The 21,128-nt window shown below is 46.4% G+C and overlaps 1 protein-coding gene and 1 long non-coding RNA gene across 2 annotated transcripts; one reads left to right on the top strand and one right to left on the bottom strand.

Annotated features, from left to right (window-relative positions):
• Positions 1–2,297: 2,297 nt before the first annotated feature.
• On the top strand, positions 2,298–3,831 carry LOC133887226 (uncharacterized). The gene is made up of 2 exons (XR_009903534.1): positions 2,298–2,581; positions 2,913–3,831. It is a non-coding gene; the product is annotated as an uncharacterized LOC133887226 (long non-coding RNA).
• Positions 3,832–18,160: 14,329 nt separating this feature from the next.
• Positions 18,161–19,054, bottom strand: LOC133886300 (uncharacterized mitochondrial protein AtMg00810-like). The gene has a single exon (XM_062326049.1). The coding sequence runs from the start codon at positions 19,052–19,054 to the stop codon at positions 18,161–18,163; it is 894 nt and encodes a 297-aa protein (XP_062182033.1).
• Between the last annotated feature and the right edge of the window lie 2,074 nt (positions 19,055–21,128).

Here is a 21,128-nt window from a genome sequence, read left to right as displayed (position 1 = left end):
GTGCACCCATCCAAACTTTACCCAATTAATTGTAACACGTTGCTTCCAATATATATGCTGTTGCTTAAGCAAAGCCGTCAAATGATGATATAGCAGATCCCTAAAATTCCATTCTTGTAGTGAAAGATCTCTGAACTCTTCCAAAATATCTAGTAAAAGGATAAGACTATTCGTGTTTGCAATGGTGGAGGCAAGATTAGGTAAATGACTATGTTAGGCTCTAAAAACTCCCATGAGATTCTTGAATTTAGCAACTAGTGCCTTAGCTAGATCATTGTGTCGAGTAGGAATGGCCCAGGCATGTTGCAGGACACTTTGAAAATCAGCATGCTCCATCCAATAATTCTCAAAACGAAAGACCTTAGGCCTTGGGATATTCGTAACAATAGATACAGCACACGTGACATGATCTGAAGTGTCTCTAGACAAAGTTGTCACTTCCATGCCAGGATAACATGTACTCCACGAAGCTGAGGTAAAAAACAAGTCTAGTTTAGCAAGTAAAGGGTTCTGCTGCTTATTAGACCAAGTGAAGGCCTAACCTTTCAAAGGGATCTCAACAATATCAAGATTGTTGATGGCCTCATTAAAAGCAAACATTTCATTTGCATCACCACTTGGCTTGTTCCTGTTGTCCGAAGACCTAATAAGGTTAAAAATCCCCTAAGATTAGCCAATCCGCCTCTTCTGGCATATCAATATTCCTAAACCAATCAAGAAACTCTCTTTTCCCTTCAGCTATGCAAGGAGCATATACATTTATCAAAATTCATTGATCACCAGACAAAAGAGAGGAAAATTCAATAGACTGCACATAATCATTTTGGAACACTAAATCACCATGGAATCTAGATCCTTTCCAAGCTATCAGACTTCCTCCAGATGCACCCACTGATAGGAGAAACTCAAAAGAGTCAAACTGTGAGGGACAAAATTTCTTAAGGAAGGCAGCATCAAAATGTTCTCTTTTAGTCTCCTGGATGCATACAAAGTCACAACAGGATTCCTTAGTCTTACTTCGCACAACATTCCATTTTTTCTCAACATTAATACCCCTAATATTCCAGCACAGAATCTTCCATTGTCTTGATGAATTTTTTGGCTGCAGATCCATTTAAGATGGATAAAAGAAGAAGAACCACCCCCATGCACAGCACAAGGGATCCACAAAAGCAACAGGTGCTGCAGTAGGACTAGATTTCATCAAAAGAATACCACATAATGCCCATTAAATGAGGGTGGGTCAAAAGCCAGGAGACCCAAAACGTAGAACCAAAATTAGAAGGAAAACCCATACAGGTAACAAAGAACTTACAAGCAAAACTGATCAGAGCATAAAGAGATGTAATAACTATCATTAAACTAAAAGACTGAGTATCTAGGAGAAGGATTCTAAAAGGAGCCCTTCTCCAACAAAAGATTACTAGCTTAATTAGGGTACAGTGTCTCCACACTATACTACTTGGACTTCTTGAGTGCTTCATCTTCATTGGCAGGTTTCTTGCTGAAGTTGGCCTTGTCCATCCTCATCTTCTTTACTCTCTCTTTCCCTTCACCTACAACAGATTTAACTTTCTTCTTTGATAAGGCCTCCTCTGACAGCACACCAGGCGCCATCTTGCAAAATGATTCACCCAAAAATTTTATAATCTTAGATGAAAGAACTGGTGGTTCAATGGAGCAAGCAAAACAATTCCTGTCACCACAAGTACTTGTCTTGAAACCCTTGCTTTGTTTTTGGATTCTTACACTGCGCCTAACTTCGTCTCTACCATAGCTTCTTTCTTCAGCTTTCCTTCCTTGATATGCACTGCACTAGTACTGGATGAGTGTAATACCGAATAATTGAGAGAGAAAAAAAAAAAGAGATTTGACCAAATGGTTGACTTTTTTATCCGTTGCTCGTATGGATGATCGGAGACCGTGGTTACGTTCATCTCGTCGAGACGAACCCATTTTGCTATTCACACGTCCGTTCTAAGCACTTTGTGACCCATAGCAAGCCCAATAAATCTAAACTGTTAGTTGTTTTTTTTTTAAAAAAAAGAGATAAATACCGGATGGATCGGTCCTCAACCCGATCCATCCAGAACCTCTCGTGCTTATCTCTCTCTCTCTCTCTCTCTCTCTCTCTCTCTCCCCCCGTCACCGTGCGTTGCTGCGCCGAGCTCGCCGCACGTCCGCCGCCCGAGCTAGCCTGCACCTGCCGTCGCCGGCCTGAATGTCACCGCCGCAGCGCCGCTGCTGCTCGCTGTCGCGTCACCGTGCCGCGTGCTGCCGCGCTGCTGCCGCGTGCCGCCGTGCCCCTACGAGCCGCTGCTGTCGCGCTGCCGTGTGGTCACAGCCGTGTTCTGTGCCGGTCGCTGTGAGAAGCAAGCAGCAGCTAGAAGCAAGGAAGAAGAAGCCAGGAAGGAAGAAAGGAAAAGAGAAAGAAGGAAAGAAAAGAAAAGAAAGAGAAAAGAAAAGGAGAAAGGAAAAGAAAAGAAAAAGGAGAAAAAGGGAAAAAAGGAAAAGAGGAGAAAGTTGGAAATTTTGTAATTTTGTTGGATTCCTCGTCGATTCCATCGAAGGTGATTCCTCGGTAATTTCTAAACGTTTGTGGTTGGATTGAATCGAATCAATTTTCGTCGAACATGTAATCGATAATCTAATTCGTTTGCAATAACCGTCGTTTGAGGTATAGATGTGACATTTGAATTGGAATATCCATTTCCTTCATTTAAGCAAAGTTTAATTAGAGAGAGATCTAATTCGGTTATGAAATGGAGATGTCACATCGAATCATGCTATTTGAATATCTGTTCGACGTGTTTTGAAATAATAACGTGTATGCGACGTTTTCAGGCGTAGGTTTGACGCTTCTTGTTATATGTGTTTCAGATGTGCTTTAGTACTAAAATGTACTTGTGCAGGTGGTAGTGCTTCCGGGCGTACCTAAGCGAAATTCCTTCATCGCCTTCGGTAAAAGACAAGTAACGTGGGGGTGACTTCAGTGCTATGTTTATATTCATGTCTTACTTCTTTGCAAGTAAAATTTTAGTATTCAATATTCTCTAATATATTCTGAGCATGGATGATATTACATTCTGTCGAAGTTAAATTCAGTCTTATATATCGATTTTTGAATATGTTGTGGCGACCTGAATCATTTGCAATGTTATTCAACATGAGTCATCAAAAGAAGAATATAAGAATTGACGTCAATTCACATGCATACATATGCATTTATGCATTTCATATGGTGATAAAGGCCAGTCAGTGCCATCGTGCGTGACTCGTACCGGTACATGGAGTTGCATGAGAGGTTGGCATCGTCCAGCGCAAAACTCTCAAATGGAGTTGCATCATAGCATTCTTACATTTATATGATATTTGAAGAATGCAGAATCCTGGAAGTTAAATGCCATGATTTTGTGAGACACTGTGTTGGAGATTGTCGTTGTTGTTCTCTTGACAAATACTTCGTCAAGTGGAAAGATATTCTCTTTAAACTCATGAGTTTTGACTTTCCATTGTGAGAAAAATAGTTGTTCCTAAAATACTCTTAACCAGGTAAGATATGTATTTATTCATAGCCGTTACTTGCTGAGCTTGTCTCACCCCTGTTAAATCTTTTACAGGTACACTTAGGTTGTCGACGTGCAATTTTGGGGATGGAACTTGGTAGTTGCACGCACCACCTCATCACAATATCGATAATCTAAACTTGTGTTTGAAAACCATGTTTTTGGGTAGTATGTCGTTTGTGCTGTAATAAGCTTTGTACTTGAAGAAGTAATCTTGCATATGGTGTAGATAGATATATGTGGTGGTTACGTTGTTTATATCATATTTTGTCTGCCTGTGAAGTGTGTGGTCAGTTATACCGCAACTACAGAGGAAATACTGCCAAAATTTTCTATATTCGAATAAAATATGTTTAGTTGTAAAGTAGGGTGTTACAATGAGGCACCCTCCTGAAAACAGCTTTGCTTTAGAGGAGTACACATGTCTAAAACAAGGTCACCTGAATTTGCAGCCAAAGATTTGCCCATATTTCCCTGGAACTGAGCACAGGAAGGTAGAAATTCTTTTGGGCAAAGAGGGGGGAATCATAAATCTGAGTGAGGGAGTTTGACCAACCATGGTGGAGATGTTTTTTAGCCCAATCAAAAAGGCTCGGGTTAAGAAGCATGAAAGTGAAAAAGGAACTGCAGTCCAGAGGTATATCAACTGAAAATTCAGAATTTCCCACCGGAGCAAAATGATTAGCCCATAGCCTATATAAATCAACATTGCATTTTGGCCTTCTAACATCTTCAAGACTAGATTCATGGGCTTGCAAAACAAGCCCAGTATTAGCTTCCACACTATCTGAGCTTTCTTCATGGGCTTGTGCCAAAGAATCTTTTTCTTGAGCCTGAGTCTCCATCTGGACATCTTGTTGAGAGAGAACAGTCTGCTGAGCATGTAAAGCAGGATCAACTGTAATATCAAGTGACTCATTCAAGTCAGACGGGACAAGCAAATTGTGCGCAAAAGAAGCAGATGGGACTGAAAGTGCATGATGATCTGACAAAGAAAGACATAAGTCTTGATCAGTCATAGTCAAAGGTTGCAGCTGAAAAGGAACAGGTTCATTATCCACCTCCAAGAGTACTTCAAACTGATCTGTAGCCATATTTAGGTCAGGAACATTAGGATTGACTGCCATATGTTTCCCCATCTACTTGCCCTTGCTCAAAACCAATTGCTAACTGAGCCGCAGGAGCAGCATGACGATGCACAGCAAGTTGTCCAAGATCCCAATGACCAAAGTCATGCTGGTTTAGATGAGCATCAGGACCAGCATCTTGTTGAAATCTAGGAGTTTTTAACCAAGTGGACAAGAAATCTAGGAGAGAAGTAGAAGCATGATTATACCACCCAAAAATTATGCCCTCCACCACCCGACACATGGCAAATCCCCTCCTACTGCCGGTTTCTTTCATTGCACGCTGTTTCTCAAAAGCTGCCACATGAAAATTTTATTTTTTAGTGGGTGCTTGGGCCATTCATTTGAGCATGATAAAAAAGGATAAACTTCTATTAAAATTTTAGTAAATCTTAAAATTGAGTGAACTTTTTTTAACATTAATCGTGGGCCATTGGATCAAGATCCAAAAGCTAGATCATCGTCCTGCTAGAGAGTCTACCATTCTTTCCTCTCCCACTTAAATCCTACACAACGCCACCACCTCCTCCATGGAGACCCAATCAGAGCCAGAGTCAAAGAACCCCACTGATGTTTCCAAAATTTACAATCCGCTGATGATTAGCACTTTCATTATGTTTTTGAGGGGTCGAGTATGACAGTATGACACTGACTATGCTTGTTCACCATCCTCCAAAAACATATAGGATCTGCGATGACTTGCGGGACGACCTTGTGCCCAATATATATCGAGTCTAATGTGCAGGCTTCTCAATCATGGGGAAATACCCACCATTTTGGAGAGATTTGCGCACTTGTCACCTGTAGCATTCGAGGTCACAAAAATGGCGTAGCTCGTTCCTCGTAAAAGAAGAAGCGACCAACATTCTTCATACCATACTGATTCTCCCTGTCACTATCTTGTTTACTTTTGTGATGGTCCTTTACACGCTTGGGCTCGGATACGACCAACACAACTGCAGGGCTAATCCCTAAGGTTATGTCACCTATCTACTCCGGCACGTTGATCCAAGATATCAAGATAAGTGCGTGGGCCGTTGTCGTAAACAGATCCTTCAAAGTTGTGCACCAACTCATCCGCACCCCTGGGAGGAGTGGCAGAACGCTGCGACGTGAAATCTCTTCTAACAAGAAAGCCATGAGCAACCTGGATAGCATTCTTGATCAGGGAAATGAAGTTGGTGAAGAGCTAAAGATGCAAGCCATAGGGATCTTGGCAGAACTTGCTTTGGATTTGTCTATCAATCTCAACAGGTGTAGGATCAGGGCGTTGAATAATTGCAGAAATTAAATTCAAAATTTAATTGACTCTAAACAAATATTCAATTTAGTTACGAAATTAGTTCGGAACATACTGCTATCATGTCATAAAAAATGATATCCAGAAAGATTTAACTGTTAGATTACCTAAAAATTACTGTAGAAACTAGATAATCACACAAAACTATTACAATAAAAACCAAGTGAATTGAATATTTAGATCTAAAAATATAAAATTCACAATCACACTAACACCACGTCGCCTGAACGGCTGGACCTCCTGTCCACGTGGGCTAACAGGCCGACACCAGACAGACGCAGGCTGCCATCGATCCAACAGCTCAGTGCGCCTATAAAATTTCCTTTTTTCCTTTTCTTTAATCCAATGGGCACATACATGCAAGCATAGTAGAAAAATATATTATTTCGTCGCCAATAACACTCTACATTATAGACCATACAACTCTTGTGTATATCTTATGGTGCAATGTATCTCTACTACACTATAGCTCGTACATCTCCCGCGTACGTCTTATGATAATCTTCATGTGCACAGCTCCCTAGTACGAATGTCCTACCTGACCTCTTGACCGTTGTGACATCGGTTCCTCTCTGAAGCTAGTTCCAGTCTTATCAACAATTAATTTCAACCATAAGTTCTCACAAACTTGATTCACGTCAATCTGTACAACACCACTCACATGAGCGTATTGCACATATCAAAATCACAAATACTATTATACTACTATGAGCATCATCATCAAATGTACATCAACACATGCATAATGTTAAATCACTTTGCCAATTATTTCAATTTTGCTAATTTTTTAGCACACATGATCTCACAACAGGGAAACAGAAGACAAGTTCATCAAGAAGCATATGCAGCTCTTCCTTGCTGATGAACATGCTTAAAAATATAGCTGGGAGAACACTGGCAGTTCTGTCAATCAAGAATGAAGCTAACTGTGTGTTCATCATTGAGGAATGTGACAACATTTTTTATCGTCTCACTAGAATGATTGATTCTAGGGATAAATGCAAACCCCCCCCCCCCCCCCACAAAAGTCACTTGGATTTTGACTTTCCCCCCAAAAGTTGTTTTGTTGCAAAAAAAACCCCCTAAAGGTTTGATTTTGTTGCAAAAACAATCCCAAAAATTCAATTTTTTTAAAAAAATCACGAAAAATTCTAAAAAAAACTAAAGACAATTATAAGACCTTTTGTGAATTTTTTTTTCAAAAATAATATCCTTTGCATCATATTTCATGAAGAGTAAGTTTGAAAAAAAAAGAAAAACGTGCAACTCATTTATTAATTCGAGTTAAATGCATAGTTAATTATTTACTAATCAAAAAATCATGAAACAAAATTTTTTAGTCTTCTTACATGATCCTCTATCTTGTAAAAATACATAAAATCTTGAAATAGTTATTGTAACATGCAGGATTGAGTAAATGTGTTGCAGATAGATTAATTCATAACTAATCCATAACACCCCCAAAATTAGTGAAACTACTTTTATTAGTTTACTTAAACAATTATTTGTGTAGGAAAAATAATGGTAGACATGACAAAGTTAAAATAACATGAGTTAATAAATGAGCTGCACATTTTTCTTTTTTTTTTTCCAAACTTCCTCTCCATGAAATATGATGCAAAGGATATTATTTTTGAAAACAAATTTCACAGAAGGTCTTAGAATTGTCTCTAGTTTTTTTAGAATTTTTTAATGATTTTTTTATTTTTTTTGAATTTTTAGGGGTTTTTTTGCAACAAAGTCAAACTTTTGGGGGGTTTTTTTTTGCAACAAAACAACTTTTGGGGGGAAAGTCAAAATCCAAGTGACTTTGGGGGGGGGGGGGGGTTGTAGTTTTCCCTTGATTGATTCTAAGACCAATATCATATACAGAATAACAGCAGCAGAAATCTTGGAGATTTTGTGCTCTTGGCGCATTGCACCGGAAACATGTGAAGAAAACCTTGCTGCCAAAGGAGAGAATATATAATTTTGTTTATGGAATTCTGACATCTGCAGCACCATAACCTTAGAAAATGAAAATGTGGAAACTATTACCAAACAATACCACATATTACCTGGGAGCAGTTCTGTTTTTTCTTTCCCACCTTTATACTGGTATGCATGGAATGATTTGAAAATTTACTCTCTTGTTATTCCTTAAAGCTAAATTACTTTTGTTGTTCAACAATAATATTATATAGTAAAGGAGAACAACAAATAGAATAATCTGTTTTGGTAAAACAAACAGAAGCATATCAAAGAAACATTACTGCACTGGGGACGATGAAGAAAACCGACTTCCAAAACTCAAAGGCCAAAGGAAGTCATCAAATCAAGGAAACGAGGATCAAACTTTGATGGAAAAATTAGAAGAATTGTTGGATATGTGTCGAATAATTGTATAGAGTTAGTTACATATAAGACTTTGAGTTGTATTAGCGGTACATGGTGGAATCCTAGTAGGACTCATGTATCCAGGCCTCCTTACAAATATGAGAGGAGATCCGCTATTTGTAACTATGACGGCATAGCGACAGGTTCATAAGGGGCAGCAAGTCTGCGGGAACTCTGGGAAGCGACCGATGTTGCTAGTTGAGGAGGAGCATCCGTAGTCATGCCCTGGGGAAGTAGGCTTCAGCTGAACCTCGTTAACAAATATCATGCCTCTGGTGTCGTCTATGATCGTGTGCATCATCTCGGTAGATCCATCTGTTTCTTTCGCTGATGGCTAATTTTCTAACAAGTGGTATTAGAGTCATGGTTGGATTGGATCTAGAGGTATTGTGTGAAAGATCATGCAGAGATGCGGGGATTATGCTTTTACAAGGCGTCGTGCAATGCACAGTCAGTGCGGGGGCGGACACGACGCAAGATGGAGCATGTCGGTGGCCGATGCACACAGTCGATGCGCGTACGGCTGCGGTGGATCAACGCAGGCATAAGAATAGTGCAGCGTGGATGACCACGCGAGGCGTCATGGACACACGGAATGCACAGACATGTACAAGAGGGACAGTGGTGGCTAGATTTTCTAGCTGGACGTCATCGTCAAGGATGTAGCCGAGGAGGCCAGGTACAGTGCGAGGAGCTTTGGTATGCACAACTCGTGTAGGGGGCATGTCAGCGGGACCTTGTTGGCGGCCGGCCGATGTCCGCGTGTGTCGACTGACGTGAATCAGCGGTGCGGAGGAGCCTTGTGTAGCAAGTATGGAGTCCAGGGAAGTCACGTGGTGCATGCATGTTGTCTTGACGTGTGCATGCATGTTGGCTGAGTCTCATCACGCTCGGTTGGCTTGAAATAAAAAAGGGAAAAAGCCAAGATGCGGGCGCTTGTCGGTGATATGGGAACCGAGGGTTCCCAAGTTCCGAGGCCAGGACAGCGCAGTGCCACAAGGCGCCCTCCCTCGGGGACCATCTTCCTGAGGGCCCGAGAAGAGCCAGGTCCGGGAGGGGGTGCTCGGGGCCAAGAACAGTTGGTCCCCGAGTACCCAGAGTGCCCCGAGGATCCGAGAAAAGTCAGGTCCGGGAGGGGGTGCTCAGGGCCAAGAACAGTTGGTCCCCGAGTACCCAGAGTTCCCCGAGGACCCTAGAAGAGCCAGGTCTAGGAGGGGGTGCTCGGGGCCAAGAATAGTTGATCCCCGAGTACCCAGAGTTCTCCGAGGACCCGAGAAGCCCCTTGCCGGTGGACCCCGTAAGGACTCCATGATGAGGTGTTGATCGGTGGGAGGCCCGATGTTGCATATAAGGGGGAGCGTGGCCGGTCACATCGAACCACTTTCCCCCACGCCTGCCGTACTGATTACGCCAGCCCTTGCCACCACCTGGCAGGGAGGCGTGGGCACAATTAATGCGGCGGGTCCCATCGCATGTTCCTTCGCGGGGCCTAAGGAGAAAGACGGCTTGAAGATATCTTCGATGGGCTCGAGGCTTATCGCTTATCACCCTGTTGCATCAAACCGTGTCAGACCTACTTTGACCAGACGGGCATGAGAGTGTACTCAGAGGCTGGCCGGTGGGCCCCCCTGCACCTGCTAAAGTTGGGGTGTAAAGACCGACGGGACCGTCCGAGGGGCGCATTTTCAACCCTCTGTAACTTCAACTGTAGACCCATGATGATTGTTTTCCATTTATTATTTATGGGAACTTGTGCCCTCGTTCTGGGCACACCCTGGAGGGCCTCCCCCCCCGGGTAGATAAAAGGGGGGGAGCACTTCATAGAAAGGGCACTTGACAAGCAAACAGGCGAACAAGAGACCAAAAACATGACTTGAGATAGTCAGAGCTTGTAACATAGAGAAAAACGAGAGGGCTAGAGATCTAGAGAAAGGTATTCCAAGAGCATTAATAACACACTAGACACACAGGAGTAGGGTATTACGCCTCTATACGGCCTGAACCTGTCTAAATCCTTGGTGCATTTACTCCTACTAGCCGACGATCATTCGTCCCACCTAAGTCCCATACACACGCATTAACCCCATGTACGAGGTAGATCCAGGACCAACCCCCTAGCCGAATCTCAAAGGGGGTCCCTCAAGATCCCCGCTTGCGATGTTCATCCACCGACAGCTGGCGCGCCAGGTAGGGGGGTTGCATCCCTGAATCCGCTCTCGGAACTAGTAGGACTAGCACATAAATGCTGACTTAAGAAGAATACTTCCTCTCCAAACAGGTAATCAGTACTGAAGTCCTAGAAGTAGCTCTCCTCTTCATAAAACTTAAATTCTTGGAAGCAGTCCCCCTCCTCATAAGCTGAAATCTTCCATGATGAAGAGTACTAGCTAGAAAAAGAGGTGGTAGCCTTCTAGTATATAAAAATCTAAAAGGAACGTTACAAGGGTCGAGATCCCGATAACTTGAATGACACACGACGGTGTGGTTGGCTCCGGAACCTCGCCACCATCAGGCCACCCATCGGTTCAGATGCCTACTTCACCTCTGGAGAACCAACTCCCCCCATCCTACTGGTTTGAGATGACTGTCGCTCGGTTAACCCGGAGTTCCTACTCGAAAGAGGGTACTTCTCAGGTGGCTCACGGAGCTACTCGGAGAAGTCTCAATACCCCAATTAGATGACCTAGGGGCTACCAGGGACTCACCAACATTTCAATTAAGGAGAAAGCGTTGTTAGCATAAAGATAATCAAAAGGAGACAACCAAGGATTCATAAAGTCATCAAAACCAATGGTTTTTACATCCAAAAGATACTGGCTTGCATAAGTCGCTTCTCTGAGTTCATAACTTTTCGAGCAACTCAGAGAAGAAATCATAAAGCAAAAGGACGCCGAACAGTCCTAATAGCGACATATACACTTCATATGTATCCCACTGAGAAGGCTGATGTAGTAGTCGACCCCTGAGCCACCGTAGCCATCGGAGGTCGAGGAAGAGCTGGGGGACTCCTCCCTAGCCTCCTCATTTGTCTTCTCCTCTTCCTTCTCCTCCACGTTGATCTCCTTCTCCAAGAGATCCCAGTCAATCTCCTCATTGTCGTCGGAGATGTCAATGATCTCGACTGGAGAAACCATTCGGGCTAGAGATCGAGGTGGAGCGACGGCCGACCATCCTCTCAACGATGGCAGGAGGAAGATGGCTAGGGCCAGTTCCAACCTTGGATGCGGGCCCTTGGGATCGCTTGCCCCCGGTGGCACTGCAGCTAGGAGAATCGATGGCGGCGACAGAGGTGACCCAGCCCCAGCCGAATCACTCGCGCCTAGAGGGGAAGAAGAGATGCCATGATCAACTAAGGAGGATCGTGCTCTTACTCTGCACTAGATGTCTAGCAAGGTAAACCTTTGCTTATAAAGCTTGGACAGTTGTTGGGTGTGCCTTGGGAAGGAAACGGAATCGTCCCGAGGATAGTTCCATGGATTTTCCAATTACTACTCTGGGGCACGTGGCAACACCCCCAGTCAACCCCACACACATGTGGCAGCATCGTGCGGTGGTGCCCTAGTTTTTTCTCACATGTCTCATCACAGTTATTGCTCGAGCCCCTTTCAACACGTGCAAGGGCATGTGACGCAAGACACTAGAAGAACTAGCGTGGTACCCCATCAAACACGCTACCATTGCCTAACGTCATCATGTACTCACACCAAGAAAAGAGGAGAATATCTTGCCTCCACACGAAATCTCCACTGTGAAATTTCGAACTTTGAGAAGAATGGCCCGTTAGAGAGCCGCTTGGACCACCGCAGGAGCCGTTAACTCCCTGAGCTGCGGCCTCATTGTCAAACTCCACCTCCAGAGTCGCTAAGGGGGTCCCAATGGCCAGTCTCCATCGAGCTACGTCACCAGAACCCTCAGTGCACCACTCCATCGAGCTCCACCTCCAGAGCCTCCGAGGGGCTCTCGGTGGCCTGTCTCCATCGAGCTACGCCATCGGCACCCTTGGTGCGCCACTCCGTCGACCTCCACCTCCAGGGCCAACGAGGGAGTCCCGGTGGCCTATCTCTGTCGAGCTATGCCACCAGCACTCTCGGTGCGCCACTCTATTGAGCTCCACCTCCAAGGCCGACGAGGGGGTCCCGGTGGCCTGTCTCCGTCAAGCTACACCACTAGCACCCTCGGTGTGCCACTCCATCGAGCTCCACTTATGGGGCCATCGAGGGAGTCCTGGTGGCCTGTCTCCGTCGAGCTACACCACCGGCACCCTCGGCGTGCCACTCCGATGAGCACCACCTCCGAGGCCGCCAAGGGAGTCCCGATGGCCTCTCTTCATCGAGCTACGTCAACATCGCCCTCGATGCGCCACTCCATCGAGCTATTCCACCGTCACCCTCGGGGCGCCGCTTCATCAAGCTCCACCTCCAGAGCCACCGAGGGGGTCCCGGTGGCCTGTCTCCATCGAGCCCGGGAGTGGCGATGCTTCGGGCGGAGCGGCTCTGTCAAGCCCGGCCGTAGCAACGCTTCGGGCAGAGCGGCTCCATCGAGGTACGCCACCGGCACCCTCGGCACGCCACTCCGACGAGCTCCACTCTGGAGCCACTGAGGGGGTCCCAATGGCCTGTCGCCATCCTGCCCCACTGCAGCGAAGCTTCGGGCAGAGCAACTCCATTGAGTTGGGCCACCATCACCCTAGGCGTGCGGCTTTGTCGAGTTCTGCCTCTGGGTCCTCCGAGGGGATCTTGGTGGCTTATCTCTATCAAACTCCACCTTCATGATTCTAGCCCCACCGTCGGCCCGACATTCGTCTCCTGCTGTGATGCCTCAATCGAACCTCCTCGCCAATATATCTTCATCCAGCCTCGCCACTGCCATCTTGGCCACCGGCTGTGGGTTATGTCACCAAGCTAACAACATGTGACCTCGGCGAACCTTGCGACTCTCGCTCTTGGCCCAAGGAGTTCGTGATGTGACAACGGAAGACCACACCGGATATCCTGACATCGAAGGGGCTAGAGATAATTCTTTGTGCATTCGCTTGCCCCTCAGAACCTCGGCACCAATGAATGAGGGGGTGCTGTTAGGGAAAATACCACAGCCCATGGGTACCCCGACGGTACACGGTAAAATACAATGGTGACTGTAGTTCCCAAATTGATATAACCATGCAAAAGAGGCAAATGTCCTACAATATCCTCATATATACATAATTGTAACATAACTTTAGAGGTAGGATGGTAATTCCCCCTGCTCCTTCTATTTATAAAATGAGCCACCAAGGGGCAGGCAAGAGGGAGTTTTTTTTTCTTGGCCTTCATTCTTCGGGCAGCTCTCTCCTTCTCTCTCTCCACCGAGTATGATTCACCTCTCCAAGCTTGAGCCCCCTCTAATGAGAGGGTCTCTCGCCGTATTTTGTTCGGGATACTTTTTCGTGCTCCAACACCAGCGTAGAAGGAGATTGTGAAGCTAACTACAAAAGAAACTGCTGCAACCCATGTAGGTGACCTGAAGTCATCTTTAGTGCCTGTCATATTGTCCAGAGTATCATTGTCTTCTCCGCCATCTGTGAGGCCTAGATTTCCAGTTACATCAACATTCACCCATCTAGGCAAGACAGGCAGGGGTCCAGAGAGCTGGTTGTAAGAAAGCGACAGATATGTTAATCTTTGCAGGCTTGCAAACAAGGACGGTACCTGACTCAATAAGTTGTTGTGTGAAAGATCAAGAAACTCCAAGTTACTTAAAGTTCCAATGCTTGAAGGAATATGCCCCTCAAGATACTGACCTAGTAAAATATAACTCAATTTGGTTGGCATCATGGGGATGGTACCTGCCAGCTCATTGTTCGAGATCAAGAGTACATGTTATCAGAAACTGCAGTGAGCTGATTGAAGATGGAATCACTCGGTTGAGCTTGTTGCCATGCAAATTCACATAGCAGAGCTTCGGCAACTGAACAACTCCACAAGGTACCTGATAAACCAAATTGAAATGTGCATTGGTGTATTTATGATAAGTGATTGACAAGTTTGTAGATTTGGTTTGATGATTTGGGATTGCATGAGTTTGTTTATGTACTGCAATTATGATCATAATTAATCAAAGTTTGAGAAAAAAATAGACTTGACACGTTTATCTATGAGTTCAGGAAAATTTGCCACACCAGATGATCCGGTGTTCATAAGACTACACGCTAGAGCATTTCAATTCAGAGGTAAAATTTGAAGTGTCCACCGGATGGTCTAGTGTTCAAGTGTGGAGTACACTGGACTATTTAACAGAGATAATGCAAAACTTGTCTGGTGTGGTTTTATACACCAGATGGTCCGGTGTTTTGGCAATGTAAACATCGGATGCTTCACCGGACCATTTAACAGAGACTGTGCAAAATGGCTTGTCCGGTGGTTGTACACACCAGATGATCCGGTGATGAGCTTTGTACACACTGGAGGTTTCACCGGAGGGTTTTCCAGAACGTTTTCAGCGGAGAAAGTATTGTGCACACCGGATGATCCGGACACCAGAACATCTGGTGTTCACATTTTCTATGGGATGAGCTTTTCAACAGAGATTTTTGATTTGGACTAATTAGATATTGAATTGAAAAAATGCATGTGCTTGTTCTATGATGTGCAGGTAATGGATGCAACTAGGCGGTCGACAGTTAGATGATCGGGGCTAAGCGGGGTGCTTGGTGCCGGACGATTAAGGAGACCGGGTGGAGTCAAGAGTGATCCTATCTATGCACATGGAGGTCAATCAAAGCATGAGAAGATGAATGAAGACGACGTGTTGACAAAGTCAACCGAAGGGGATGCCGGTGCAAGTGACAAGGCGGCCTGAGGGATCAGGAGCGGGAGAGACTTTCTGGCGGTCAAGATCACAAGATGGAGTACATGTGTCGATATCGGGATGCTTGCTTAAGGTGAAAGCAAGTGACAGTGAGTCACGCTTTGAGAAGCGTGTGATGTGGTTTCGCGGTTTGGCTTCAAAATCATGGAAGGATGGAGTGCATGTAGTATTATCGCGAAGCTTACGTCGAGATGAAGCTAAGTCGTGAAGACGTCACGGTTGTCCGATGAATTGAGGAAAAAATAACCAAAATACCCTGGGTGGTAGGTAGGAGTGTACTATAAGAGAGAGATATTTTGGAAACAAGGAAACTTAGCTTCTAATGAACCTCCCAAGGCCTATAAATAGAGGGGTAGGGCTGTTGGGAGAGGTTGAGCATAGAGAGTTGTGTGGTTGAGTTTTTTAAGAGGGAGAGAGAAGAGCTTAGCCTTTATAATAGGTTGGAGTTTTTTGTGAGGAAAATATTTTATAATCTGCTAAAAAGAAGGCTGACCTTTGCAAAAAATGAAGTGCATGTTTCCTCCGATGCTTGTGTTCATCTTCTTCTAGTTTCTTTCTATTGGCTCTCTTGCTCTGTTGCGAGTTTCTCCCTTTTGGTTGAAGACTGCAGTTTTCCCACCTTAAGAAGTTTTTCTTCTTGTTGCTAGAGGCATAAAATTCATATACGAATGTATACAAGTGAGTCTTGAATTCTCTTCCCTCTAAATCATCAACTTGGAGAGTTTCTTCTTCCGGTGCTCTCTTATTTGGTTCTAAGTTTTTCTTCCGTCAAAATTACTATCTTTTGTGGCGATGACGTATGGTATGAGTGCAAAGGGAACCTAATATTCATCTACTCCCATGAGAGCTAGGTTCTTTCTTGGAAACTCCTTTAGCAACTAAGTTTCTCTTAGTTTTGCTTCTGTTTGAGTTTTGAGGTGCGTCGGGTGATCTAAGTAGAAGAAGGCTATCAATTTCGAAAGAAATTTTGTGAAGCGCTTATTCACCCCCTCTAGTAGTCATTCTCGATCCTACAGTATCCCTCCGGTAAATGAGTTCTGACTAAGGTAAAATACTTCCAGGTTTTTCATATTAGAAAATGAATTTGGGATATATCCACTAAGATTATTCATTTGGAGCTTCATAATTGCCACCTGCTCAAGGTTTCCCAGATCATCAGTTATAGCACCGTGCAGCTTATTTGATGATAAATCTAGGAGTGTCAAGTTCTTGCATTTGCCAAGCTGCCAAAGTATAGAACCCACAAGCCGATTGTCATTCAACTCCAGATAAGCTAAGCTCGTGGCATTATTGATTGTTTCTGGTAGTCTTCCATTGAGCACGTTTCCACCAAGCCTCAGGTGATGAAGTCTCTGAGAGAAGTTTCTAGGAATGAACCCTTCAAGCTTATTGGCAGTGAGAGATCAACAGCCTCCAAACTATCAGGCGAGAGGAGATCAGAGGGCATCTCTCCACTGAGGTTGTTGTAATTCAAATCTAACATCCTAATATTCTTGGTGATTCCTTTTCAGAATTGAGGCACGAAATCCGTTCTGGTTGCCTGCAAATCGGGACAGGGTGGTGAGGTTTAACAAGCTCCTTGGTATTGCCCCGCCTAGGTTGTTACCTGTAAGGATCAAAGTGCTGAGTCCGGGGATGCTCAAGTACTCATCTGGGATTTCACCTGTTAGATTGTTCTGGCTGAGGTCCAACAGAGTAAGATTTCCATACCCAAACAAACCCATTGGAATATGACCACTGAAACTGTTACCAGACAAGACAAGTTCCTCCAAAGAGGGAACCATGCTTGTAGGAACAGGACCGTCAAAGTCATTGGATCCAAGGTTCAAGATTCTCAATTTCGGCAAATAAGTCAGTTGGGTGCTTATGTTGCCACTTAAAGAGTTGAAGGACAAACAAAGAATCCCAAGTTTGGGTAAACTGGAGAAATTGTTGGCTCGACCAGTTAATCTATTGTTACTGAGATTCAGTGCTTGCAAAGAGCCCTTCATGGGTAGGGATGGTAATTTTTCCCGTGGAGGCGGGGATCCGCCCTGAACAGGGCAAGGACGGGGCAAATTTTCCCCTGTGGAGCTTTGCAAGCACCGACATTATTTGCATCTGACTTAGCCCATATTCGATCTGTATTTGTGATCAAAATTATTTGCATTTGAATATGTATCTGATACGATCCATGTCCGACTCTAGCTCTGCGAGAAAAATGTGGGATAGAATATGTGATCAGTGATATCTGTCTGTATCCGATTTCACCCCTTACTGATGACGATGGACATGAAAATAGGAATCCTCAGGTTGGGCCTAGCTGGGCTCGGCCTACTCCTTCCGTTTCTCTCCTTATAAGTCACATTTTTTATTTTCAAAAATATTTTTCTGCAGAAATATACCCCCGAATGGGTATTTAACAAAAATGTATCTGTCGGTGGATGAACACCGCAAGCAAGGATCCTAGGGGACCCCCTTTGAGATTCGACCAGGGGCTGATTCTGGATCTACCTCGTACGTGGATTTAATGCGAATGTGTGAGATCTAGGCGGGACGGATGATCGTCGGCTAGTAGGAGTAAATGCACAAGGGATTTTAGATAGGTTCGGGCCGCACAGAGCGTAATACCCTACTCCTGTGTGTATGATGTGCTATTAATGCTCTTGAAATGCCTTTCTCTGGATCTCTGTGTTACAAGGTTTTTTGTCTAAGTCTAGAGCTTCGGTCTTGCTTCTTGTTTCGAGTCACCCTGTCCAAGCTTGTTCACTTATCAGCCTCTTTGTAGGAAGATGAAGTTGGGGGCAATTAGCCACACTCTCAATGGGAGAGGGGCGCCTGTATTATAGGGCAGCGGCTGCTGCTATATATGGCAGTTTACAAATACAAGGACAGGAATAAATCTCGGCAGGTCTGATCCTAATTGACCGCCTTGCCTAAATATACAATATACAATCTCCTATTGCCTAATACCCGCCCGCAGCCGAAGCGGGAGGCTTGCGGACGCACAGGCTGGTTCTGAAATCTGTAAACAGTGGCGTTGGGAGCCCTTTCATCATAATGTCAGCGAACTGATGAGACGAAGGAACATGAAGGACCCGAATCTCGCCAAGGGCCACCTTCTCGCGCACAAAGTGAATGTCAATCTCAATATGCTTCGTGCGCTTGTGGTGGACCGAATTGGCCGTCATGTAGATGGCGCTGACGTTGTCGCAGAAGACCACCGTAGCCTGGGGCAGCTGAAGATGGAGCTCCTGAAGGAGTTGCCACAGCCAACAGCACTCGGCCACAACGTGAACCACAGCACGGTATTCAGCCTCAGCACTAGAGCGGGAGACCGTGGTCTGGCGTTTGGAGGACCAGGAGACCAGGTTGTCGCCGAGATAGACGCAGAAACCAGAAGTGGACCGCCTGGAGTCAGGGCAACCAGCCCAGTCAGCATCAGAGTATGCGGTCAGCGTCTGGATGGAGCCGGCGCCAATGTGAAGACCGGAGGATAGCGTGCCCTTCACATAGCGCAGAATGCGCTTGATCAGCGCACGGTGGGGCTCCCTCGGGGCGTGCATGAAGAGACACACCTGTTGAACTGCATAAGCCAGATCAGGACGCGTCAGAGTCAGGTACTGAAGAGCCCCTGCTATGCTCCTGTACTCTGAGTTGTCCTTGTCTGATAGCTTGTTGCCTTCATGGGCGGAGAGCTTGGCCTGAGTGTCAACAGGGGTTGCGGTAGGATGACACTCAGCCATGCCCGCCCGCTGGAGGAGATCGACGGCGTACTGTCGCTGCGACAGGAACAGGCCGTCGGAGGTGCGGGTGACGGCGACGCCAAGGAAGTGGTGAAGAGCACCCAAGTCGGTCATGGCGAACTCAGACTGGAGTCAGGCCATGAGTCGCTGCAGAAGAGCGGGAGTCGAGGCGGTGAGGATGATGTCGTCGACGTAGAGCAGCAAGTAGGCGAGACTCGTCCCCTCGGTGAGAACAAAGAGGGACGTGTCGGAGGTGGAGGTGATGAAGCCGAGCTGTTGAAGGAAGGCCGCGAACCGCTGGTACCAAGCGCGCGGGGCCTGCTTCAGTCCGTACAGGGACTTCTGCAGGAGGCAGACGTGATCAGCAGCGGCGGGGTCGACGAAACCTGGTGGCTGCTGGCAGTAGACCGTCTCGTCGAGGTGGCCGTGAAGAAAGGCATTCTTCACATCCAGCTAGTGGATCGGCCAGGCGCGGGAGACGGCAATGCTGAGAACGGTCCGAATGGTGGCTCGTAGTCAATGCCTTCTCGTTGAGAAAACCCGCGGACCACCCAGCGGGCCTTGTGACGAGCGAGGGACCCATCGGCATGGAATTTGTGCCGGAAAATCCACTTGCCCGTCACAACGTTCGCGCCAGGAGGGCACGGAACAAGACGCCAGGTGTCGTTGTCGACGAGTGCCTGATACTCAGCCATCATCGCAGCCCGCCAGTTGGCATCGGCCAGGGCGCTGCGGTAGTTCGCCGGTAGAGGCGATGGTGAGGGCGAGGAGGTGGCAGCGAGCCCCTCGTAGCTCACACGCGGGAGGGCGCCGGTCCTGGTGCGCGTGAGCAGCGGAGATGGGGTTGCGGCCACGGATTCAGCCTGGGGCGCCGGTGCTGCAGGGGCAGCCGATGGCGCAGGCACCGGCTGGGGTCGTCGACTGTAGGTCCGTGGGAACGGAGCCACAGGAAGGCCAGGCGGGGGCACGTGACCACACCCGCCTGGTGGTGGAGAAGCCGAACTGGGGCTAGGGGGCACAGGGCCGCGCCCCCCAGGCAGGAGAAGAGCCGGGTCCGGCTCATCATCAGGGGGCGGCTGCACAACGTCCAAGGGGGACAGAGCAACCGTGGTCGTTGAGGAGGGACCTCCACCTGCAGGAACAGTAGAGCAAGGCATCGAAACCGAATCGTTGTCTAGAAGGAAATCCAGGGAGCGAGGGAATGGGATGACGCTGGTGGTGGAAAAGGGAAAAACAATCTCATCGAACACAACATGACGAGAAATAATGATGCGTTGAGTTGTCAGGTTAAGACACCGATAACCCTTATGAGAGGATAGATACCCAAGGAAAATGCATGCCGCGGAGCGAGGTGCGAGCTTATGTGGGGAGGTGGCCTGTAGGTTTGGGTAGCATAGGCACCCAAAGACGCGAAGGTGGCTGTAGGTGGGTGGCTGTCCATGGAGGCGAGTGAAGGGAACCTCATGGGATATGGAGGAGGAAGGGCGCATGTTGAGTAAGTAGCAGGCGGCAGCAAGAGCCTCAGCCCAGTATGCAGGCGGCATAGAAGCGTGGAGCAGCATGGTGCGAATTGAGTTGTTGAGGGTGCGGATGGTGCGTTCCGCCTTGCCATTTTGAGGGGAAGTGTATGGGCAGGAGAGACGGAGAAGTGTTCCCCGTGCAGCGAAGAAGGTGGTGGTGGCTATGTTGACGAATTCGGTGCCATTGTCGGTTTGGAAGCATTTTACAGGGAGGTTAAATTGGGTTTGTGCAAGAGCTGTGAGCTCAACTAAGTGTTGGTGGACCTCGGATTTGCGTCGGAGAGGAAAAACCCAACAATAGTGACTGTAATCATCCAGGCAGACTAAATAGTATGAAAAACCAGATATACTAGGGATGGGAGAGGTCCAAACATCACAATGAATTAGTTCAAACGGTGCATGAGTACAGGACTGAGAGGCACTGAAGGGTAGACGCGTATGCTTGCCTAGCTGACATGAATGGCAGAGGGAGCGGTCTACTTTATTACAGGAAACAGCGTGTATTTTATTTAAATGTTCTAATGCAGCAGGGGCTGGATGGCCGAGACGCTGGTGCCACAGGGTCGACGAAACAGCCAGGAGAGCATGTGAGGAGGCGCCAGCGGTCGGAGGGATAGCAGGTATGGTGTAGAGATCACCGGTACTATTGCAGCGATGAATCACGCGTC

This window comes from Phragmites australis, chromosome 12 (genome assembly GCF_958298935.1).
Source record: "Phragmites australis chromosome 12, lpPhrAust1.1, whole genome shotgun sequence".
NCBI classification, from domain to species: Eukaryota; Viridiplantae; Streptophyta; class Magnoliopsida; order Poales; family Poaceae; genus Phragmites; species Phragmites australis.
The sequence above is the reverse complement of the archived record's forward strand: the minus strand, read 5'-3'. Positions and strand labels throughout refer to the sequence as shown.

Bases quoted from the DNA above. Each gene is read 5' to 3' on its own strand.
- LOC133886300 (XM_062326049.1), bottom strand. From the start codon at position 19,054: ATGACCGACTTGGGTGCTCTTCACCACTTCCTTGGCGTCGCCGTCACC.